This window comes from Apium graveolens, chromosome 7 (assembly GCF_009905375.1).
Source record: "Apium graveolens cultivar Ventura chromosome 7, ASM990537v1, whole genome shotgun sequence".
Classification (NCBI taxonomy): domain Eukaryota; kingdom Viridiplantae; phylum Streptophyta; class Magnoliopsida; order Apiales; family Apiaceae; genus Apium; species Apium graveolens.
In genome coordinates this window covers 33,687,321-33,709,671 of record NC_133653.1, presented here as the reverse complement: position 1 = coordinate 33,709,671, position 22,351 = coordinate 33,687,321, and the positions used below count along the sequence as shown (strand labels likewise).

The following is a 22,351-nucleotide window of genomic DNA, read 5'->3' as shown; positions in this document are numbered from 1 at the left end:
TTTTACTAGGATGAAGGACAATAATATTACGGTGAAGGACATTATGTTTTATATAATTGCCTTTAGATAATGTTCGTTCACCTTTTAATGTAGACAATTAAACGTGGGTGGATGAAGGGTTTATCTTCTTCGGGATCGCCCCTAGATAATACTCGTTCATCTGCTCAACGTGTTCTGGTAATTCCTAAGTAAAAGAGTGCGAAGGGAGTGTATTTATATTGATCATTCTTCTTTTACACATCTCACAATTCTTAGGAATCAAATAAAAATATAATGAGAAAACGTAAGAAATTTTCTTACTGATAGAATTTACGAAGGCGGGTAGCATGCTAAGTGTTCTTGATCATTTCTCCGACTATTGTTTCCAACTTGTAATTCCCTGGGCGAAAGACCTCTATCACTTTGTAAGGTCCTTCCCAGTTTGGCTGCAGCTTTCCTTGCTTAATTGGCATAGACGCGGTTATTTCTCGTAAGACGAAGTCACCTATGCTGAAAGATCTCTTCTTGATGCCTGAATCATAATATTGTACGGCTTGCAGCAAATACTTTGCATTAATTTGGTGAGCTGCTTCTCTTTCTTCTTCTAGTAGGTCTATATTCGCCCTCAGACTAAAGTCATTTGCTTCCACGTTGTAAACCTTTGTTCGATAAGATTCCATCCCCACCTCAACTGGAACGATGACATTTATTCCATAAGCCAATCTAGAGGGAGTTTCTTTTGTAGAAGATCTAGGCATTGTTCAATAAGCCCATAAGACCCAAGGTAACTATTCCGCCTATTTTTCTTTGGCTTCACCTAATCTCTTCTTGGTACCTTGGAAAATTATCTTATAGGATGCTTCGACTGCCCCGCTGTCTTGAGAATGAGCGAACGAACTAGATTTCTATTAAACACCGAAGTGATGGGGGAATTTCCTGAACTTGTTGTCCACGAATTATGTGTCATTGTCAGAGACATATGCCTTCGGAATTCCGAACCTCAAAATAATTTTCTCGAGAAAGAACTTTTTTGTTGCTTCTTCGGTTATGGTAGATAGTGGCTTGGCTTCAACCTACTTTGTCATGTAGTCGATGAAGATGATGCGGTACTTTTCCTACTTTGTGCTGATAGGTAAAATTCCCACAATGTCAAAGACCAACATTAAAAAAGGTATGGAGCTAAGAACCGAGGCCATTTCTTCTGGAGGCTGCTTTGGGACTGTCACGAACAGTTGGCGTTGTTTGCATTTCTTAGCATATCCACTCGCATCTGCTCACAAAGTTGGCCAAAAGAATCCTTGTCGAAGGATCTTAAGGGCTAAAGACCGACCGACCAGATGTTCTCCGCAAATGCCCTCGTGCACTGCTTCTAAAGCCTGCAGTTGTTCTTCAGAATTCGAACACCTTAATAGAGGCTGAGTGGCGGATCAACAATATAGCTTTCCGTTGATAATGGTGTAGCTTGCTGCTCTATATTTATTTTTTAGAGCTTCCCTTCGGTCAGGGGGGATTCCTTTCTCCAAATAATTCTGAATGAGGGTCGTCCAATTTGCTCCTTGGTGTATTTCTAAGCAATCTTTTATTTTGATTGAAGGCGTCTTAGCTTCAGTTAGATAAATAGAGCCACTTAAGCTCCGTGTTTCAGGAGAAGTTATCCTTGAGAGGGCATCAGCGTGACTGTTGTTCTCTCTTCCTATTTTACTTAATTTAAAAGTTTCAAATGGTATGGAAGTTTCTCGTACCTTTGCAGTGTAGGCCTTCGTTCGGGGATCCATTTGCTCGTACTCCCCCAAAAAGTGTTTGACCACTAGCATGGAGTCACTGAACACCCTTAGGTTCTTCGCTTCGAGGCTTCTTTCCAGTTCCATCCCGGTTAAAAGTGCCTTAAATTCTGCCTCAATATTGGTAATGGAAAAGTTGAACTGGATCACTTGGCAGATCTCAAACCCATCAGGACCGAAGAGGATCAATCATGCTCCACATTTCTTCTCAGTGACTGAACCATCAATAAAAAAATTTCATTTCCCAAGAGTCCGAATAAGTTGTTCCTGAGGTGTGAGATCCTTCAGTCCTAAAAAGGTGCATTCATCATAAAGTCTATTATTGCTTGGGCCTTTATTGTCGTTCGAGGGACATACTCAAGGTTGTATTAACCAAGCTCGATAGACCAAGCTATGACCTTCCCCGAAGCCTCTGGCCTGTTAAAAAAAACTTCAATGGTTGATCGGTGAATATTTGCACAGTTTGGCCTTGGAAGTATCGCAATTTTTGGGAGGCCATGATCAGCCCATATGTGAACTTCTCGGCATGGGGGTATTGTGTTTCTGCATCTTTCAGCACATGAGAGACATAGAAGACATGATGTTGATTTCCTTCGTGATTCATAACCAAAACTGCTCCAAGATTCGATCGAACACGGCCAGATAGAGCTAAAGAGTTTTCTTAGGATCAGGTCTCATTAAGAGTGGGGCCTTGTTTAGATACTCTTTTACTTCTTTGATTGCCTTCTGGGATTCGGGCCCCCACTCAAAATCTTGGACCCCTAGAGCATGAAGAAAAAAGGTAGTGTTTTCTCGACCGACCTAAAGATGAAGCGCCGAAGGACTGCCAATTCCCTGTAAGCTTCTAGATATCTCGAATACATCTCGGGGCCTTAATATCGATGACAGCCTGAATTTTTTCGGGATTCACTTCGATTCCTCAGGCATTAATCATGTAACCCCAAAACTTCCCATTTTCCACTCTGAACGTAGATTTGTTCGAATTAATTCTCATATTATTCCTTTGGAGAGTTGAAAGAGATATGTCCTAAGTCCAATCATGTATGAAGATTTAGGAATAACTTTTATGTAATCTGTTTTGATTTCATTGATATTAATAAAAGACTTGTTTTGTTTTTATTGCGGACTCTATCTATTTAAATGTTTAAATAAGATATACCACAGTTTAGAGTAAAGCTTTTTATGGATTGTGATGAGATCATAATAATGAGACCTAAAAGATGATAACTCTAAACTTAAATAGTTCCTGGTCTTAGGATTACTAACTGGTAATTAATAATTCGCAAAGATCGGTACATACTATGCTTGCTTCATTATGAAGGATGTCTGTTCTCATAGACATTTGTGTGGTGACACTATAGCTAGTATGTAGGTGCTTATTATAGAATAAGTTCACTGAACATGACTCACACAGCTGAACAACTGATGGAGTTCACTCACGTGTCAGCAGTTGTTCACATAGTGATAATTGTACAAGTATCATTAGACTTGAGGTCATCATAGTCATCTTGTGTACACTGAACTATGCTTTGGTTTAGTTCTTAGTCTTAAGGGATAATTATAAGGGCTCTACTGGGTATAGGAATTTGTACACGAAGATAGTGTATGATCAATAAAGGATCTACCCCTTCCAGTGAAGGAAGAGAATGTTCAATGCTGATCCACTTATGCTAGTTTAGGAATCTCTGGCCAGAGTGAATGAAATTAGAAAGAAGTTTCTAATTTACATTAAATAGAACTAAGCATAGTGAATGGGAAAGCAAGTGATTAAATAAGATAGGGTTGACACAAGTTACATGCCTTGTATTTAATCGTGACATTGCAGGGTAGAAGGAATTGATTGGACGGTAACTACTCACTGAATAGGTTCTTGGTATTCTAAGCAGTGAATTCGTATTATCTGGATAGTCGCGATATGCTGAGAAGTATCCCTCACGATGTAGAATAAATATGATTAATTAATTAATCATATTTAATGAATTAGAGAATTTATATAAATAATGATAAAATAGTTTTATTATTATTTATTTCTACTACCGGCTTAATATTGAACCTACAGGGTCACACCATAAAAAGGAATGATTTAATGGTGGAGGAATTAATTAATAATGGCTGATAATTATTTATTTATGAAATAAATAATTAATTGGAAAATTTAATAATTGATTAAATGAGATTTAATTGATTATAAATTAATTAAGAAAAGGTTCTTAATATTATTAATTAAGAATTTAATTTTTGGAAATTAAATCAAGTGAGAGAATTATTTCTAAAGAGTTTAGAAAAAGGATTAATAATTAAAAGGTGTTTTAATTATTAGTGAAAATTTTGCCTATAAATATACTATTATACACCCTATTTGCCTCAACCCAAATAATTAACCATATTTCTAAAGTAGAACAAGAGGGAGGCAACTAATTCTCTCAACCTCTTCCTCCTTCATCATATTGTACTCTTGGTTGGTGGATACCGGTGGAGTGCTTCATACTTGAGGAGCAGCTGCGAAGGATCTCCGTTCATCGTTTTTGGATCGCCATTAAAGACCTCCATCTTTCCATTAACGTAAAGCTTCTTAAGGTAAACATACTGAACTACGAATTAAATATTATTTTTCGCATGGATCCTGCGGAGGGTTTCGGTTTTTTTAAGATTTAAATTTACGTTTTCGCTGCGTTTATGTGCTAAAAACCCTTCAATGGCATCAGAGCTACTTGCGAAAAGTTTTTAATTCGTTATGTGTTTAACTATTTTCGATATATGAGCATATACGTGATTCGTCATGATTTGATGTTGATATGATATTCTTATATATGTATGGTTTTGAATATATGATATTCATGTGAGTTGTATAATTATAAGATGATTATGTAACATGTATATATACTGATATATACATGATTTATGTTTGTTCTAATTATGAGAATCATATTAGATACGGATTCTAAATTGGCTGCTGCAGATTTGCTGAAATCTGGGTCTGGTGTCCGATTTACGCAAACGAATACCTTATTCCATAGGTAAACGAGCTTCTGAACAAAACTGATAGCAAAGCTATCAAAGACTCGTCTGTAAGGCGTTTGACATCGTTTACTTCCCGTAAACAGTGATTCTTGTTTTTCTGATTTCATTCTGATTTTTCTGATTTTTGTCATATTTTCTTTTTATGATTAGATCATGGATAATATGATATGTTAAGATCAGATTATGTGTTTTAACATGCTTTTATGTGTTGTATGACCATGGTGGATAGTTATGGCCTTTCGACCTTAGTGTAATGGTTTTGGTTTTGGTTTTGGTTTTAAATACGACTTGCATGTCATCAATCTTTGTAATCATAAATCTCGAATGTAACTCGAGTTATTCTTGTAAGTTCATTAGATTAGTTTTACTTTCAATCATGTAATGTAATTGAAGACTCAAGAAGGCTATCCAATGGAGGTGATAAAAAGAAGAAGACGAGGAATACAAGAAGTCTAAACAAAGAAGAAGACTTATGTAATAAGTAGTTGTATTTATTTCCATCACCATATTAGATTGACCTTAATCTTTATCATGAGCTTGATAAAGATCACATAGGATGGGGTCATAACCAAACACATTTACTTTATTGCACTTTACATTTACTTGTTTATTTAATTTTATATATGAGATATATGCCTATGTTTACCATGCGATGAAAGATTTAGTTGAACTTAAATCAATATAAGGCGTGCTCTAGAAAATCTAAATAGGAATCGTTTATTGCCTTAACAATAAATATTATGAATACGATCATGAGATTCTTGTGTTTATGAAACACGTAATTGAATATAAATTTTCAATATTGAGAGAAAGGATGATTCTGTCAACAACAGATTTCTATCTGTAAGAAAGGGTTATTAAGTGACGCCTCTTGACAATGCTCCACCCGATCTGGGAATCATCTGATTATCGATTATTGATTTAAAATATTTAATTTAAAAGGAAGAATCTCTTTAGAATATGATTATGATTGTAACTTAATATAATCCCTCTAAAATTAAATAATATCAAGTAGTAATTGGCCAATGACACAACGGGCTTGTGTCGGTCATAGCCTTACAACATGGTAGAAAGTGGTTCTTATTTTTAAATCATTGTCGTTTCGTGCTACAGCCGAGGGCTTTGATTTCGAAATAAGAAATACTTGTCTATTACATAGAGATGTGTACATTGAATTAGAATCTAAAGGTCGGTACGTGCTACAGCCGTGGGTCGTTGGAGACTGATTCAATTGTACGAAATGTTGGGTTAGACTTGACTTAGAATATTGAGTTTGTCGTGCCACAGCCGTGACTCAATTATTCAAGAGGCTAAACTTATATTAGGGAATAACATAAGATATAATTGACAAGAGTTGTCTGCCTATTGAACATCACATGACGTTTCGTGCCACAGTCGAGGTTGTGTGATGGAATGTAGGATCCCTGTTCCCACTAGCATTATGAATGCTTAATTTTCACTTAAGGGGTTGAAAAAAATTAGATAAACTAGTGGGAGACACTTATGAATAAAGACCCGATTCATATAGTATTTTGAAATGAAATTGAATATTTGCTAAGTGTTGTTATGTGTTTATCATTTACAGATTTACTATATTCGTCATGTCTTCTGCACTATCACTCCGGAGCATACTAGATGCTCACAAGTTGATTGGTCCTAATTTAGCTGTTTATTTTCACTGTAACAAGTTGGGGCACTGGAAGAGGAACTGCAAGGTTTACCTTGCAGAATTGAAGAAGAAGGGTAGTGAGACTACCGCTTCTGATTCAGGCATGTTCATGATCGAAGTTAATATGTCACTAGGTCAAATTTCTACTTGGGTATTAGATACCGCCTGTGGTTCTCATATTTGCAATTCGTTGCAAGGACTAAAGGGAAGTAGGACTCTTGAAAAAGATGAGGTGATTCTACGTATGGGCAATTGAGCAAGGGTTGCGGCAATATCTGTTGGATCATTTAGTTTACATTTGCCTACGGGCAAGACTATTATTTTGAATAATTGTTATTACGTTCCCTCTATTGTGAGGAATATTGTTTCTATTCCTATGTTGGATGTGGATGGTTTTTCATTTATTATTAAGAATAATGAATGTTCAATCCTTAGAGATAATGTTTTTTTTGGACGTGGCATTTTAAATAATGGTTTGTATGTATGTGACGTAGAGCATGATTTACTTCAGATTAAACAAACTAATAAAAGAAAACGAGATGATGAAAATCTGACCTATTTATGGCACTGTAGGCTAGGTCATATTAGTGAAAATAGACTGTGGACATTGCATAAGGAAGGGTTACTTGACCCCTTTGATTTTGAATCATATCCTACATGCGAGTCTTGTCTATTGGGTAAAATGACCAAATCTCCATTTAGTGGACATGGAGAGAGGGCTGCAGATTTGCTAGGATTGGTACACACAGATGTATGTGGACCAATGTCTACGCAAGCCATGGGTGGATTTTCGTACTTCATTACTTTCATAGATGATAGATCTAGATTCAGATATGTGTATTTGATGAAACACAAGTCTGAAGCCTTTGAAAAGTTCAAAGAATATAAACATGAAGTGGAGAAACAAACCAAACACGGTATTATAACTCTTCGATCAGATCGAGGTGGTGAATACTTGAATGGAGAGTTTCTAGATTATCTCAAAGAAAATGGTATAGTCTCCCAGTGGACTCCTCCATATACTCCACAGTTAAATGGGGTATCTGAAAGGAGAAATCAAACTTTGTTAGACATGGTTCGGTCTATGATGAGCTATGCGAATCTTCCAGTATTCCTATGGGGTTATGCATTGGAAACCTCAGCATATTTACTGAATAAGGTGCCTTCCAAATCTGTTCCTCAAACACCATATGAGATATGGAAAGAAAGGAAATCGAGTCTTAAACACGTTAAGATTTGGGGATGTCCAGCTTATGTCAAGAAAGTCGACCCAGATAAGCTGGAATCTCGATCTGTAAAATGTAATTTTGTGAGATATCCTAAAGAGACTTTGGGGTATTACTTTTACACCGATCATCGGGTGTTTGTCTCCAGACATGCTACCTTCTTGGAAAAGGAGTTTATCCTTGAAGGAAATAGTGGGAGCAAAATTGAACTTGATGAAGTTCAAGAAGCACAAACTACTACGGATCAAGTGGAAACACCTGTTCAGACTGAACAACCTTCTGTGGAACAGCCCATTCGTAGGACAGGGAGAGTGTCTCGCCAACCTGGGAGGTATTATGGCCTTGTCATTGAGAATGACAATGAGTTGTCAATCATTGATGATGACGACCCTGTGACCTATAATGAGGCTATGAGTAGTGTTGACTCAGAGAAATGGCATAGTGCCATGAAATCCGAAATGGAATCTATGTATACCAACCAAGTATGGACTCTGGTTGAGGCGCCTGAAGGTGTTAAGCCTATTGGGTGCAAGTGGGTATACAAAAGAAAGATTGGAGCAGATGGCCAGGTGGAGACCTATAAGGCCAGGCTCATGGCAAAAAGATTCAAACAAAGGCAAGGGATTGACTTTGATGAAACTTTTTCGCCTGTAACCCTGTTAAAATCAATTCGGATTTTGCTTGCGATTTCTGCTTACTACAACTATGAGATCTGGAAAATGGACGTGAAAACGGCCTTCCTCAATGGGGAACTTGAGGAGGAAGTGTATATGACACAACCGGGGGGTTTTCTTTCCAAGGGAAATGAACACCTAGTGTGTAAGCTGATGCGAACCATATATGGTTTAAGGCAAGCTTCTCGTAGATGGAACATTCGTTTTGATGAGACAATCAAAGAGTTTGGTTTTATCAAAAACATAGATGAACCATGTGTCTACAAGAAGGTTAGTGGGAGCGCGGTAATATTTCTTGTATTGTATGTGGATGACATACTTCTTATAGGAAATATTATTCCGATGCTACAATCAGTCAAAGTATGGCTATCAAAGAACTTCACCATGAAGGACTTGGGAGAAGCATCCTACATTCTCGGTATGAAGATCTATAGAGATAGATCTAGAAGAATGATAGGTCTTACCCAGGGTACATACATCCAGAAAGTGCTTAAAAGGTTAAGCATGAAAAACTCCAAAAGAGGTCTCATACCGATGAGCCATGGAGTGTCCCTTTCCGAAAAAATGTCTCCTAAGACACCTGAGGAAAGAGAGCGTATGAGTAAGATTCCTTATGCTTCAGCAATAGGATTTATCATGTACGTGATGTTGTGTACAAGGCCTGATGTTGCTTATTCAATTAGTGTGACGAGCAGATATCAGTCCAATCCAGGTGAAGACCACTGGAAAGCAGTGAAAAACATCCTTAAGTACTTGCGAAGGACTCAGGACATTTTTCTTGTTTTTGGTGGTGAATCTGAGTTGAAAATAGAGGGTTATACTAACTCTAGTTTTCAATCAGAAAGTGATAGCAAATCCATGTCAGGGTACGTGTTTACTCTAAATGGTGGTGCGATTAGTTGGAAGAGTTCCAAACAGTCTACAACGGCTGCTCCACAGCGGAAGCAAAATATATAGCTGCAAGTGAGGCTGCAAAAGAAGCCGTTTGGATGAGGAAATTTGTTTCTCAGTTGGGAGTTGTTCCTAGCGTTGAAGAGCCTATTGTGTTGTATTGTGATAACAACGCAACAATAGCACAAGCCAAGGAACCTAGGTCTCATAGAAATTCCAAACATGTCTTGCAGCGCTTTCATCTGATTAGGGAGATTGTTGAAAGAGGAGATGTCAACATTGAGAGAGTTGAGACACATAACAACGTAGCAGACCCACTCACAAAGCCACTTTCTCAGAGTCACTTTGATCGTCATAAAGACAAGATGGGTATTAGATACCAGAGTGATTGGCTTTAGTACAAGTGGGAGATTGAAAGAGATATGTCCTAAGTCCAATCATGTATGAGGATTTAGGAATAACTTTTATGTAATCTGTTTTGATTTCATTGATATTAATAAAAGACTTGTTTTGTTTTTATTGCGGGCTCTATCTATTTAAATGTTTAAATAAGATATACCACAGTTTAGAGTAAAGCTTTTTATGGATTGTGATGAGATCATAATAATGAGACCTAAAAGATGATAACTCTAAACTTAAATAGTTTCTGGTCGTAGGATTACTAACTGGTAATTAATAATCCGCAAAGATCGGTACATACTATGCTTGCTTCATTATGAAGGATGTCTGTTCTCATAGACATTTGTGTGGTGACACTATAACTAGTATGTAGGTGCTTATTATAGAATAAGTTCACTGAACATGACTCACACAGCTGAATAACTGATGGAGTTCACTCACGTGTCAGCAGTTGTTCACATAGTGATAGTTGTACAAGTATCCTTAGACTTGAGGTCATCATAGTCATCTTGTGTACGCTGAACTATGCTTTGGTTTAGTTCTTAGTCTTAAGGGACAATTATAAGGGCTCTACTGGGTATAGGAATTTGTACACGAAGATAGTGTATGATCAATAAAGGATCTACCCTTTCCAGTGAAGGAAGAGAATGTTCAATGCTGATCCACTTATGCTAGTTCAGGAATCTCTGGCCAGAGTGAATGAAATTAGAAAGGAGTTTCTAATTTACATTAAATAGAACTAAGTATAGTGAATGGGAAAGCAAGTGATTAAATAAGATAGGCTTGACACAAGTTCCATGCCTTGTATTTAATCGTGACATTGCAGGGTAGAAGGAATTGATTGTACGGTAACTACTCACTGAATAGGTTCTTGGTATTCTAAGCAGTGAATTCGTATTATCCGGATAGTTGCGATATGCTGAGAAGTATCCCTCACGATGTAGAATAAATATGATTAATTAATTAATCATATTTAATGAATTAGAGAATTTATATAAATAATGATAAAATAGTTTTATTATTATTTATTTCTACTACCGGCTTAATATTGAACCTACAGGGTCACACCATAAAAGAGAATGATTTAATGGTGGAGGAATTAATTAATAATGCCTGATAATTATTTATTTATGAAATAAATAATTAATTGACAAATTTAATAATTGATTATAAATTAATTAAGAAAAGGTTCTTAATATTATTAATTAAGAATTTAATTTTTGGAAATTAAATCAAGTTAGAGAATTATTTCTAAAAAGTTTAGAAAAAGGATTAATAATTAAAAGGTGTTTTAATTATTAGTGAGAATAATAAAGGGTTAATAATAATAATATTTTATGGGAAAATTTTCAGCTGAAAATTTTGCCTATAAATATACTATTATAGACCTTATTTTTGCCTCAACCAAAAAGATTTACAAAACCCTAATTCTCTCCATCTCCTCCTCCTTCATTACATCGTTTTCTTGGTGGATACCGGTGGAGTGCTTCACACTTGAGGAGCAACTGCTAAGGATCTCCGTTCATCGTTTTTGGATCGCCATTAAAGACCTCCATCTTTCCATTAATGTAAAGCTTCTTAAGGTAAATATATTGAACTACGAATTTAATATTATTTTTCGCATGGATCCTGCGGAGGGTTTCAGTTTTTTTAAGATTTAAATTTACGTTTTCGCTGCGTTTATGTGCTAAAAACCCTTCAAGAGTTTCAAAGCACTCCCTCAGATCTTCAGCATGATCTCTGAACAAATACTTTATAATCATGTCGTCCACAAAGGCTTCCATATTTAGGCCAATTAGTTCCTTAAATACCCTGTTCACCATTCTCTAAAATGTGGCTCCTGCATTCTTAAGTCCGAAGGATATTTTGATGTATGCATAGGTTCCCTTCGGAGTTATGAATGCTGTCTTTGGCACATCTTTACTGTTCATAGCAATTTGATGATATCCAGAAAGCGTATCAAGAAAACTAAGTTCCTGGTATCCAGCCATGGCATCTATCAGTTGGTCGATGCTGAGAAGAGGGTAGTTATCCTTCGGACAAGCCTTGTTGAGATCTCTGTAGTCCATACACATTCTCCACTTCATATTGGATTTTTTACCACCACCATATTAGTCGTCCAGTCAGGATACTCAATTTCTTCTATAAAATTGCCCTCTAGCAGCTTTTCCACTTCGACCTCAATATCTTATGGTCGTTCGGCTGTAAAAGTTCTTTTCTTCTCCTTGACTGGATTGACCTTGGGGTTACACATTAAGGTGATGCTTAACCGTCCTAGGATCCAAACCAGGCATATCCTCTGGGCCCCAGGTGAACACATCATGGTATTGTCGTACAACTACAATGACCTTATCTTTAAGATATTTCTCCATGTTCTTCCCAATGCGCATCATTTTACCCGAATGACCAACATATAATTCTACCTCTTGAACTTCTGCGACTGGTTCAATTATTGGACTTGAAAGGATTGCCCCAAATTTCTCTAGTTCAATATTGAGGGTCTGTCGGCTGCCACTTGTTCGGCTTCGCCCATTTTCCTTTTCCCGGGTTCATTCGGTCCTTCGTATGACTGATCCTTCTCCAGATCTTCCAACATGATTATTCCTGGGGGTTTTTTTATTGCCCCGCATTTCCTTTACTCCCTTCTCTGTTGGGAATTTCAGTTTGAGGTGGGGGAATAGATTCCACATATTCGAAGGTAGACATAAAAGGTCTCCCCGTAATGGCATTATACGGAATTTCAATCTGAACCACATAGAACTTCACTGATTTTTCAATAGTATATGGCAGTTTACCAAGGAGAACTGAAAGAGTGATTGTACCTTCAAACTAGATTAGGTGTCCACCAAAGGCATAAAGGGGAGCTTCGTCACAGGGTTCCAGTTGTTCATCTGCTAGATTCATCTTGCAGTATGTCTTGTAAAACAAGATGTTGGCTAAAATACTAGTATCAATCAGCACTTTCCATATTTTATTTTTCCCGATGAGAGGATTGCTAATGAGAGGGTTTTCGTGCGGACTGATGACATCTTCATAATCCTCGGTACTGAATATCATCGGCATGTGGGGCTTCACCGAGTAAAGTTGGAACAGATTGTACACTTGTCTGATATACTTTTTTTTGGTGTCTTGTTGTCGCGGTCTAACACACTGCCCCTGAAATGGTCTTCACTTCGCCCCTGATCCTATCTCTTCTTTCGGGCTCTTCAGCTTTAGATTCTTTCAGATTATCCTTCGGCCCCAGTCTATCCCTCAGATGTCGGATGAGCTGATTCAGTTCGCCTTCTTTGGTCAATCACTTGTTTAGCTTCTTATGGTGGTAGCAGTCATCAGTATTGTTCCCTTTGTCTCTGTGGTAGTCACAGTACTTATCATGATTCTTCTTCTGATTTGGGACCTTCATTTTCGCTAGTTGAACAAACCCTGACTTCTCTTTGATCTCGTGGAGAGTCTTGGAGATTGGTGCGTTCAAGGGAACAAACACGGCCGAATCTCTATCTCGACGTTATTCAGCATCACGGTCTGTCTTTTTCTTGCTATCCTTTCTTATCCCTTCGTCCATTGGCGGACCTCGAGTAGTCGTACTTTTTGGTTCGCTTGGAACCATCATCCCTTCGGGAGTCTTTGTAACCCCCAATGCTTTTCATTTTTCTCCTGATATTTTCTCCCCTCACAAAAATATCATTGAGGGACTTGGGGGGGGAAATCATAAAGAGAAGAGCGAAGTTTTTTACTTTTGTAGGGGTCTAGTCCCGCTGTGAGGAAGCCCATTGCTTTGACTTTGTCCAGGTTGGTGACCATTCCAACTTCTTCCTTAAACCGATCCGGATAATCCCCAAATTCTTCGTTCGCCCTCCGTCTGCAATGAACCGATGCTTCGGTATCCTTTTCCGTTCGACACAAATGGGAATAATACTTCAAATATTTCCTCTTTAACTGCTCATACGAAGAGACGGACCTTGGTTTGGGGGACTTGTATTACATCGAGGCTGATCCCTTCAAGTATGTTTTGAACATCTTACAGAGCATGATGTGGTTATGGCCCATCCCTATCATTAGTAATTCGTACTTTTCACAATGGTCTTCCGGATCGCCTTTTCCACTGAACTCACTCATTTTTAGGAATTGCCTCTCATCGCCCGGAGGAGGTCGATACTGCTCGATTTTATTTATCACAATCGATTCCCGGTCAACCCTTCTGTCACCGAACATGGCTTTTTCCAGCCTACTCAACCTGATTCGGGACCCGTCGAGTTCTTCGTCCGAATTAGAGGAATAGTAAGTCTTCATTCGTTTCCTTTTGGGGTTTGAATTAGATTCAGACTCTTCTTCTTCTATACCCCTTCGGTCTTTCCTCGACTTGGTGACTACCACTGTATCATCGGCCTCTATTGCTTCGCGAAGCACTTTCTCCTGTAGCTCGATTTCTTCTCTCTAGAGTTGTAGAGCCTTCAATCGGAGTGCATCGGCCTCCCTTTGTTTCACCCTAGCCTGTGCCTCTTTCTCAATTTATTCGTTCCATTTATCCTTGCCCTTTTCAGCAGCTAACTTGTCAGCCCTGATTTTAAGCAGCAAGGCTTCTTCTTCGGGGGTTAGCTTGAGTACTCCATTAGTGTCAACCAATGACTATTTTGACGTCTGTCCTCCGTCATGAGGAGGGAAACCAGGCGGTATCGAATCATTGATTATGTTCTTCATTCTCCTAGCAACTCGTAACAATTCTCCTAGTTCCCACAGACGGCGCCAAATATTATGCCCAAATTTCTGGTGATGTAAGAACGTCCTTTGGTCGTCCAAGAATAACCGGCTTAAACCTGAAAGGGAAGCAAATGCGAGGGATTGTCCCCCCAATTCACCTCCAGTGTGAGAATCAGTAATCCGCATGTAAAAGTAAGTTTATGAATACAAGAAAGTAGAGAGAGTTTTGGATCTAGAGAGTTGTATATTTTTCTGTTTCTTACATTCCTTGGCGTACTTATACTCAGACCTGTAGTTAATGTTCGTCCGTTATGCGAAAAATGCGGACGAACGTTGGGGGAGAGAAATGGGGGCATCCGTTTTGATTCTGTATTTTTGAACGGCTGATTGAAAGCTATGTGGGCCTTCGGCACAATGGTCCTAAAGGTTGATGGGCCTTTGTTCATCGGGCATCATTGGTCTTACAGCTGCTGCTTATAATTTCTACTGTACAGACTTTGTCTTGCTGGACTTTCTGCATTGCAGCTCCATTCAAAAAAAATGTTGTCAAACTCTAGAACAATCGACGAAAAATTAGAGCAACATAATAGGGGAAAGCGGCTGAAAACTAAGACTACGGTAATATTATTTTCGACTACAAAACAAAGACAATAGATTCTAGTACTAGAAATTATAGTAAGGTTTGAGAATTGTTTCCATAAAGTTTTTTTTATTGGCTCTTAACTATCTAAGGAATAATATACTATAATATATTTTTGTGAAGCATGTTAAGTTATTGTGGGAATTAATTTTCGGAGTTAACTCTAACAATCAATGTTATAAAATTGGTAAATCAGAAGAGATCAATTAAGTTATTGATTTAGGATTAACAGAAAAATCGAAACGATTAATCGGAAAAAACCTGGATATATTTTAATATTTTAATGATATTTAATTCAAAATCCTTATTTTCTTAATAATTTATAAATTAATATATGTTTATCATATTGCACAGTTGATTGTTATTTAAATGTAGTTGAAATTATATTTTATATCGAATAATTTATTTTCAATATATGATCAAGAAGAATACAGCGGGATTAATCAAATTTCAAAAATTGGATTGATGACGTACCTTGTAGAGGATTAATCTGGGATTAATCGATAAAATCGGATATTTTTAGACTCACGCTAACTAGGGCTGAGCATTCGGTCCCGAACCAAATAGATAGAAAAATCAAAGTATCATTTTTTCTTGGACCGTACTGGATTCAAGTTACATTATGGACTAGACTGGACCGAAATAATTCGGTTCTGTCCGGTTTTGAACCGAACGGACCAAAATTTTTTGCAAAAGAAAATTGTATCCAAAATTAAACCAAGAATTATAAAATCTGAAATATATTTAAAGTAATATGATATGTCGAGTTCTAAAAGTTTATAAATACAACTACAAATCAATATTTATAATTATAATTTTTAAAGGTATATGTATTATATAGAGGAAAATTCTATGGAGACCACTTTTTCATCGGAGACCTTGGAGACCATATATGTTCTGCAACCAAAACACTATAAAATATATTATTTTGTATAGTATGTTTTACCAGTATCACTAATTCATTAAAATTATTGAAGATCATTTAAGTTTAATAAGTATAATGTGAATGTTCTGCAAGCTGAACAAATGTTCTGCAAATTTAACATATTTTACAGAATAAAATATTTTTGTGATGTTTTACATGTTGTACATATATGATATTCAAGATTTTGAATAAAATAAGGAACTTTGTAAAGCATAATTCGCAAAATAATATGTTTTGCAATGTTTTTATGCAATATTTAACTTGCAGAACATAAGTGGTCTCCAAGGTATCAAAAAAAAGTGGTCTCCATAGAACTTATATATATATATATATATATATATATATATATATATACTTCCTCTACCTATTCATTTTTATACGCTTTATTTTTTTGGATATTTCATTCGATTATATACATTTGAAAAATTACCAAAAATAGTAAAATTTTATAATATAAAAATTAACTACAACCACAACTTTACTCCACTACACCCACACCCACTTTATATATTAAATGCCACCACTTTACCCACCTTTCTTATTTTTTTACACTAAATTGCGCTTTATCTTAACCTCTTCATCCATTTCATCGCACTTAACTCAATGAAACAGAGAGGATGATATTTATAATTTGATTTATTCAATATATTCAATCCAAATCAAAATATTTTTAAAAAAAACCGAAACAAATCAAATTTGTTTTGACCAAATCTATATGATCTATACTATATTATAATTATCGGAATGTGGTATAATTTGGTTCAAACGGTTATCCCCTAATTTTGGTTATTAAAATAATAAATAAATAGTGTTATATATCTGTTAAATTACTAGACATACTATACTTATCCTACTAAATTACAACCAAAATTTATCCTATTATTAAAAAATAAATAAATAGTGTTATATATCCGCTAAACTGCTAAATTGTTAAACTACAATTTACTTATTCTACTAAATTACGATCAAGGTTATCCTATAATTTTAATTATAAATTTATAATTATTATATATTCAGATAAATATTTTTAAATTTATAATATGACGGGATAAATAAACTTTTTAAATATTAAAAAGAATCCGTATATTATACGAGATTTAAAATAATATTAAATAAACCAAATTTCTGAAAAATTAAAACGGAACCTAATTGAATTAGCACTAAATTTTCCTCAGGCACTAATGATAACAATAGCCCCCAATCAATCGATATTTAGCCTGTACCTGTTTACGTGCGGTTAACACTAAACCTCGTGATATTGTACAATATGATGTACGGGTGATTAGTACGGTAGTCGGCAAGGCCCCCACATCCTCGTAAAGTCACATGTACTGATTAGAGTTAATTTTATAAAAAACGGGTTTTTCAATATGTGTCAATGACATACAATAATTATTAACTATCATGATTTTAATATATTTTGATTGGTATTTTAATAATAAAAATTGATAAACTCCTACATTTACAATAACTTCACTGATAAAAATATACCAAACTCATAAAATTTAATTCTCAGTGCCCTTAGGCACCGAAAAAATAATAGCAATAATAATATTACAAACACATGCCACAAACGATAGGAACGCCACTAATCCGATGACTAAATTGGCAACCCCCTCAAGTCAATTACGTATCTCACTTGTCCAATCCATACTTATTATTCCTTCGCCAACTCCTTTTTTATTCACACCGCCAACTACTCGTGTTTTCCTACTCGATTCAATTTACCCCTCCCTTCAAAATTTACAAACTTTTTTACCTTTTTAAGTTAATATTACAATAATTTTATTGAATAAAATATAGGAAAAAGAAGGAAAGATCATATTTCCTTTTATAATTTTACCGGATATATTTAATTTAATTTAATTTAAACTTTAATAACTAAAACCTAAATGTTGTAAAAGTGTCGTCTTTAAAAAGTATTGTAACTATGAAAGAAAAAGATAAGGCAGCTTCTTATATTGGATTATTTTGTTTTGTTAGTTAATACTCTTTTATCTCATATTATGTCTCATGTTTTTATTAGGCTATGGTCAAATTGTTTAAATTTGGACCACAAACTAAACTTACTATTTTATCTGTTCTTTTTAGTTTTCACATATCTTTTTATAGAAGTAAAATTAACCAATTTTTGACCAAATATTAAACAATACTCTTATATTATTTTTAAAAAGTAAAAATTATATATTAACGTAGATTAAATCTACTTTTCGGTGATATAATTTTTTTATTTTGTTCAATTATAAAATATTAAAAAAATCCGGTCAAACTTTAGTTAATTTGATTGAGTCAAAGTAAAATGTGACAACTAAAAAGGGACGTAGGGAGTATATAATTAAATAAATTTCAAAATTTGTATCATTAGAAAATATATCTAGTCCTCTTTAAAATATATTTTTCAATTTATAAAAGATAATACATAAATTTGTTATAAATACACTTAAAAAATCGTTATAAAATTTGTCAATTTTATAAATACACTAAAAAAATCGTTATAAAATTTTTCAATTTTATAAATACACTAAAAAAATCGTTATAAAACTTGTCAATAATTTTACTTGGAAGTCAACAAAACCCTAAAATATTTAAGATTTCAAAATCCATACGTGGTTTGGTGGGAATTTATTACCATTGCATGTGTTAATTAGACTTTTTGTTCTATAGAAATATTTTCCATTTTGCAATAAATGATCAAGTCCAGTCTGAACTCTGAACAAACAATAATATCTTGAAGGTGTGAATAGTAAACTTGATTTCGTCAAATATCGAATCATAAGAAGTTGCCATGAAGTCTCCTTTGGTCTACTCCTGGAGCCAGCCTTATCGACTTAAATATATTGCACACACAACACATTATGTGTGTACAGAGATAGATTATATATACTCTCTACCAGATACTGCATCAACATGGTTCCGTGTCAAAGCAAAATGATTTAAATGCACTGGCGACTTTGGCCGTAGTTGTTGACTCCTTCTCTCAGTCAGACGACTATGACTTTATTAACTGCAATTTTATTATTAAAATATTTACTTTTTTGTTTTCTTCCCTTTCTTCCTCTTGATTTCTTCCCATTCCATCTCACGTTGTTTCTATGTACAATGAACCTGCGCATACGATGATTTCTTCGTATTTTTTCTCCCGTACGAGATGTCGAGATTCAGATTTATTGAAAATACGGTCTAACATAATTTGCGGTTTTTAAAAAGTGAACAAATAATAAAACAATGGAGTTTTACGTTCTTACGTATGAACGTGCTTGGTACATAAATCTTCTCCGGCCATTACAAAAGAATATGAAAACAACAAAAGGTTACAACTTACAAAATGCCCCGCAAAAACCTTAACAAGGAAAAAAGGTGATAATTAACAGATAAGTATAGATACTTTAATACAAATAAAAGAAAATTTTAAGTACAGACATGATCAAGTAGTATGTTCTGTGCATTAATCCCCTAGAAAACTAATCCTGTCATTGTGGGTTGTTATTGTTCTGATGACTAGTGCTGCCTCCCATGATCGAGGATATCGCGGCAGCTAGTGCCGCGGTGAAGTTAGGATCAGCAGTAATAGCGGCAGTGGCAGCACTCAGGGTATCAGCAAATGATGTTTGTGGTTGTGCCTGGTGAAACTGCGGTGGTGCCTGGTGCACTTGGTTTGATTCCATGTCTTGTGATGAAACATGCAGACCAGAAAATTTGGATTGGTTGTGAATGGGATGGCCGTATATTTGTGGAGTTGGTGGCAATCCTACGAAGTTTTGTGGAGGAGGAGGTTGGAACGGGAGCTGAAATTGCGATTGAGGCCTTTGGTATTGTAGAGGGTTTGGGGAGTGAGTCAAATCTAGTGTAACAGTTGGAAATGGAGCTGATGCTGAGATTGTTGCCATGCTTGATGATGACACTGGTAGAATTGCCCGTGCTAGTATGTTCGGGTTTAGAATTCCGTCTGCGCTTGACATGGAGCCGGATAGTAGCATGTTCGCGGCTGCAGAGGTTGTTGATGCCATCGCCATGGCTGCGGGAGGAAGTGGATGGTTGTGTGTGCCTTCATATGTTGTTATTAGAATTGTTCTATCCTCCGCACATCTTTGAACCTGTTAAATATCAAAACTCAACATTAGTCCTTAACATCTTATGATACTGATAACTTATATATCACCAAATTCGAGCAATTTAGCATGCTATCGAAGTCGATATATTAAACCTCTTATAACTTAACTGTTTCGACAGTGTACAAAGTGTAACTAGAATAGATTAATAGAAGGCATACCTGTTTGCGAACGGGACAACCAACAGCCATGGTGCAACGATAATAAGCTCGGGGACAAGGATTTCCTTTAGCCATTTTCTGACCATACTTGCGCCACTGACAACCATCAGTTATCATCGGAGCTTCAGATCGAGCTCGAACCGAAACACGAGCTTTCCTCATAGTAGCTTCAGTAGCTTGTTCAATAGCCTTGGAATTGGAATTAGAACCCGCAACAACTTTAGGAGCTTTATTTGGATTCCAGCTTTCTGATTCAGGACTATCATCTCTACCAACTCTTTTACCCATAGCATTACCTCTATTGCCAGTGTGCGACAATTCAACATTATTATTAATCCCTGACTCAGATTGTGTTCTTTCTTCAGATGAAGATTGAGTTTGATTATGACCACCACTCGGTCCCAAATCAAGAAACTGTCTTGGTACCATTTGTCCTTGATCACTAGTACCATCATTTGTCTTCTCTTCTATTTTTTCTTCAGCAATCTGTACATTTCTAGCATTTTGTTGCTCCATAATTGTAGCAAGATGCATCTGAAGTGCCGCATAATTATTTGTAACTTGACTAAGCATTTCTCTCAACCTTTGATTTTCAATATTCATCCGTCCAAGCTCAGATTGTATTTGTATTAGCTGAACAAACATAAACAAATACTTAGACATACACATTACTCTAAATTTCAATTCCATAGAACCAAAATTATATTATTGAAGCTAGAGTACAATTGAATTACGTACCTCATTTTTGGCTCGTTTATCTACCGCATTAGATGAAACCCCATCATCCACCGTTGATTGATCACTTCCAGCGTTAGCAGTTAATAGATGCAACCCTGTCTATTTTTAGAAAGAAAGAAAATACAATAAATTTCTCTTCTTCACTAGTAAACAAACTTGTAACATGATAACAAAAACAACACGTATGTGTACAATAATTAAAGTGACGGAACCAAGATTACAAAAATATAGTAAAATTTTGAAAATGAGACAAAAAAATGAGTGATTTAAATGTAAAACTTACGTTTACATCCATTTGACTTGCTTCGCCGTGTGATTTCTCCTGTTTAACAACAATACTGCTACTATTCATCACGGGAAAATTAACACTTGCATCGTGTGGCTCATAATTTGTTGGCTTGCTAGCAAAGAAATCCAATTCTCCGGTAATCGTCTTTCGATTGTCACCGGAAGGTGAAGAAGGCGGAGAGTCCTTGGCGGTGTTATTCATCGAAAACATGTTAACAGATATATTAGGTCTTCTGGGAGTCAAACAAAATCCAACTGTGGAAGGCTTGTTAGTGTGCAAGAAAAAACCAGCTGACTGATCACAATTATCCAAGGTAAGTCCCCATCCTCTGTCCATAAAAATATCAAAACTAAAAAGATGATATGTGTATAAATAGAAAGAGAGGTGTGTGTAGATATTTCTGGGAGAGATTTGGGAGAGATGGGGGAGAGAGAGGGGTTTTGAAAAGTTTGAAGTCTTGGAGAGGTGCAATGGGAAGGGATATAAAAAGAAGGGGATGAGGAGGAAGAGAAGACTTGAGACCAAGACAAAGAGTGTGTGTATATTGACGTGTATGGTATGTGAGGGTTGAAAAAGTGGGGAGTTTTGATAAAGATACGTAAGGTGGTGCGTCAGTGGTGTTGACAGACAGGGAGAAGATTAGGGTCGCCCTAGATAATTAGGAGGTTTCGTGCAAGATAAATACAAGGTACTCCCTGTAATATTAATTAAGAATACCGTCAATATTTATAAAAATATAATAATTAATAATGTAGAAATAATAATCATATTTATCAAACAAGTCCTCGCCCCCAACATTTAAGGGTTCTAACATACTGTATTTTGGTCTCCCGTACATAAAATATGTAATTTGCATCGGGGTACATGTGATCAGGTTTGTTGCGGTTGTTAGGTCAAAATTGCACCAAATTATATATAGCGATTTTCTTTAATTTCCAATCTCCGTCATATTTGTGGTTGCGAATAATCATGACTTTTTCAATCGCGAGATTACGATTGGTGTAGATCGACTAGCGGTTCAATAATCGACTTATACGATAAATTACAAATAAAAATAATTCATTACAATTATATTTATCAAATTTTAAAAATTTGTAAAAATAAAATGACCTACAAGTACAAGTGTGGTTATTGGGTTTGGGCTCAAGTTT

At 35.8% G+C, this 22,351-nt stretch overlaps 2 protein-coding genes across 2 annotated transcripts; both read right to left on the bottom strand.

The window, feature by feature from the left end:
- Positions 1–329: 329 nt before the first annotated feature.
- On the bottom strand, positions 330–737 carry LOC141673487 (uncharacterized). Its single transcript, XM_074480237.1, has one exon. The coding sequence runs from the start codon at positions 735–737 to the stop codon at positions 330–332; it is 408 nt and encodes a 135-aa protein (XP_074336338.1).
- An 18,384-nt stretch (positions 738–19,121) lies between these two features.
- On the bottom strand, positions 19,122–21,718 carry LOC141671537 (putative WRKY transcription factor 31). The gene is made up of 4 exons (XM_074477809.1): positions 21,195–21,718; positions 20,912–21,010; positions 20,174–20,806; positions 19,122–19,997 (listed from the first exon to the last, which is right to left on the bottom strand). The coding sequence occupies exons 1-4, from the start codon at positions 21,534–21,536 to the stop codon at positions 19,374–19,376; spliced, it is 1,698 nt and encodes a 565-aa protein (XP_074333910.1). The 5' UTR covers positions 21,537–21,718; the 3' UTR covers positions 19,122–19,373.
- Between the last annotated feature and the right edge of the window lie 633 nt (positions 21,719–22,351).

Excerpts from the sequence above, each read along its gene's own strand:
- LOC141673487 (XM_074480237.1), bottom strand. The coding sequence starts at position 737 with ATGCCTAGATCTTCTACAAAAGAAACTCCCTCTAGATTGGCTTATGGA.
- LOC141671537 (XM_074477809.1), bottom strand. The coding sequence starts at position 21,536 with ATGGACAGAGGATGGGGACTTACCTTGGATAATTGTGATCAGTCAGCT. Across the intron at positions 20,807-20,911 it reads ATAAACGAGCCAAAAATGAG|CTAATACAAATACAATCTGA; the intron begins GTACGTAATTCA and ends ATGTTTGTTCAG. Across the intron at positions 19,998-20,173 it reads GTTGTCCCGTTCGCAAACAG|GTTCAAAGATGTGCGGAGGA; the intron begins GTATGCCTTCTA and ends GATATTTAACAG.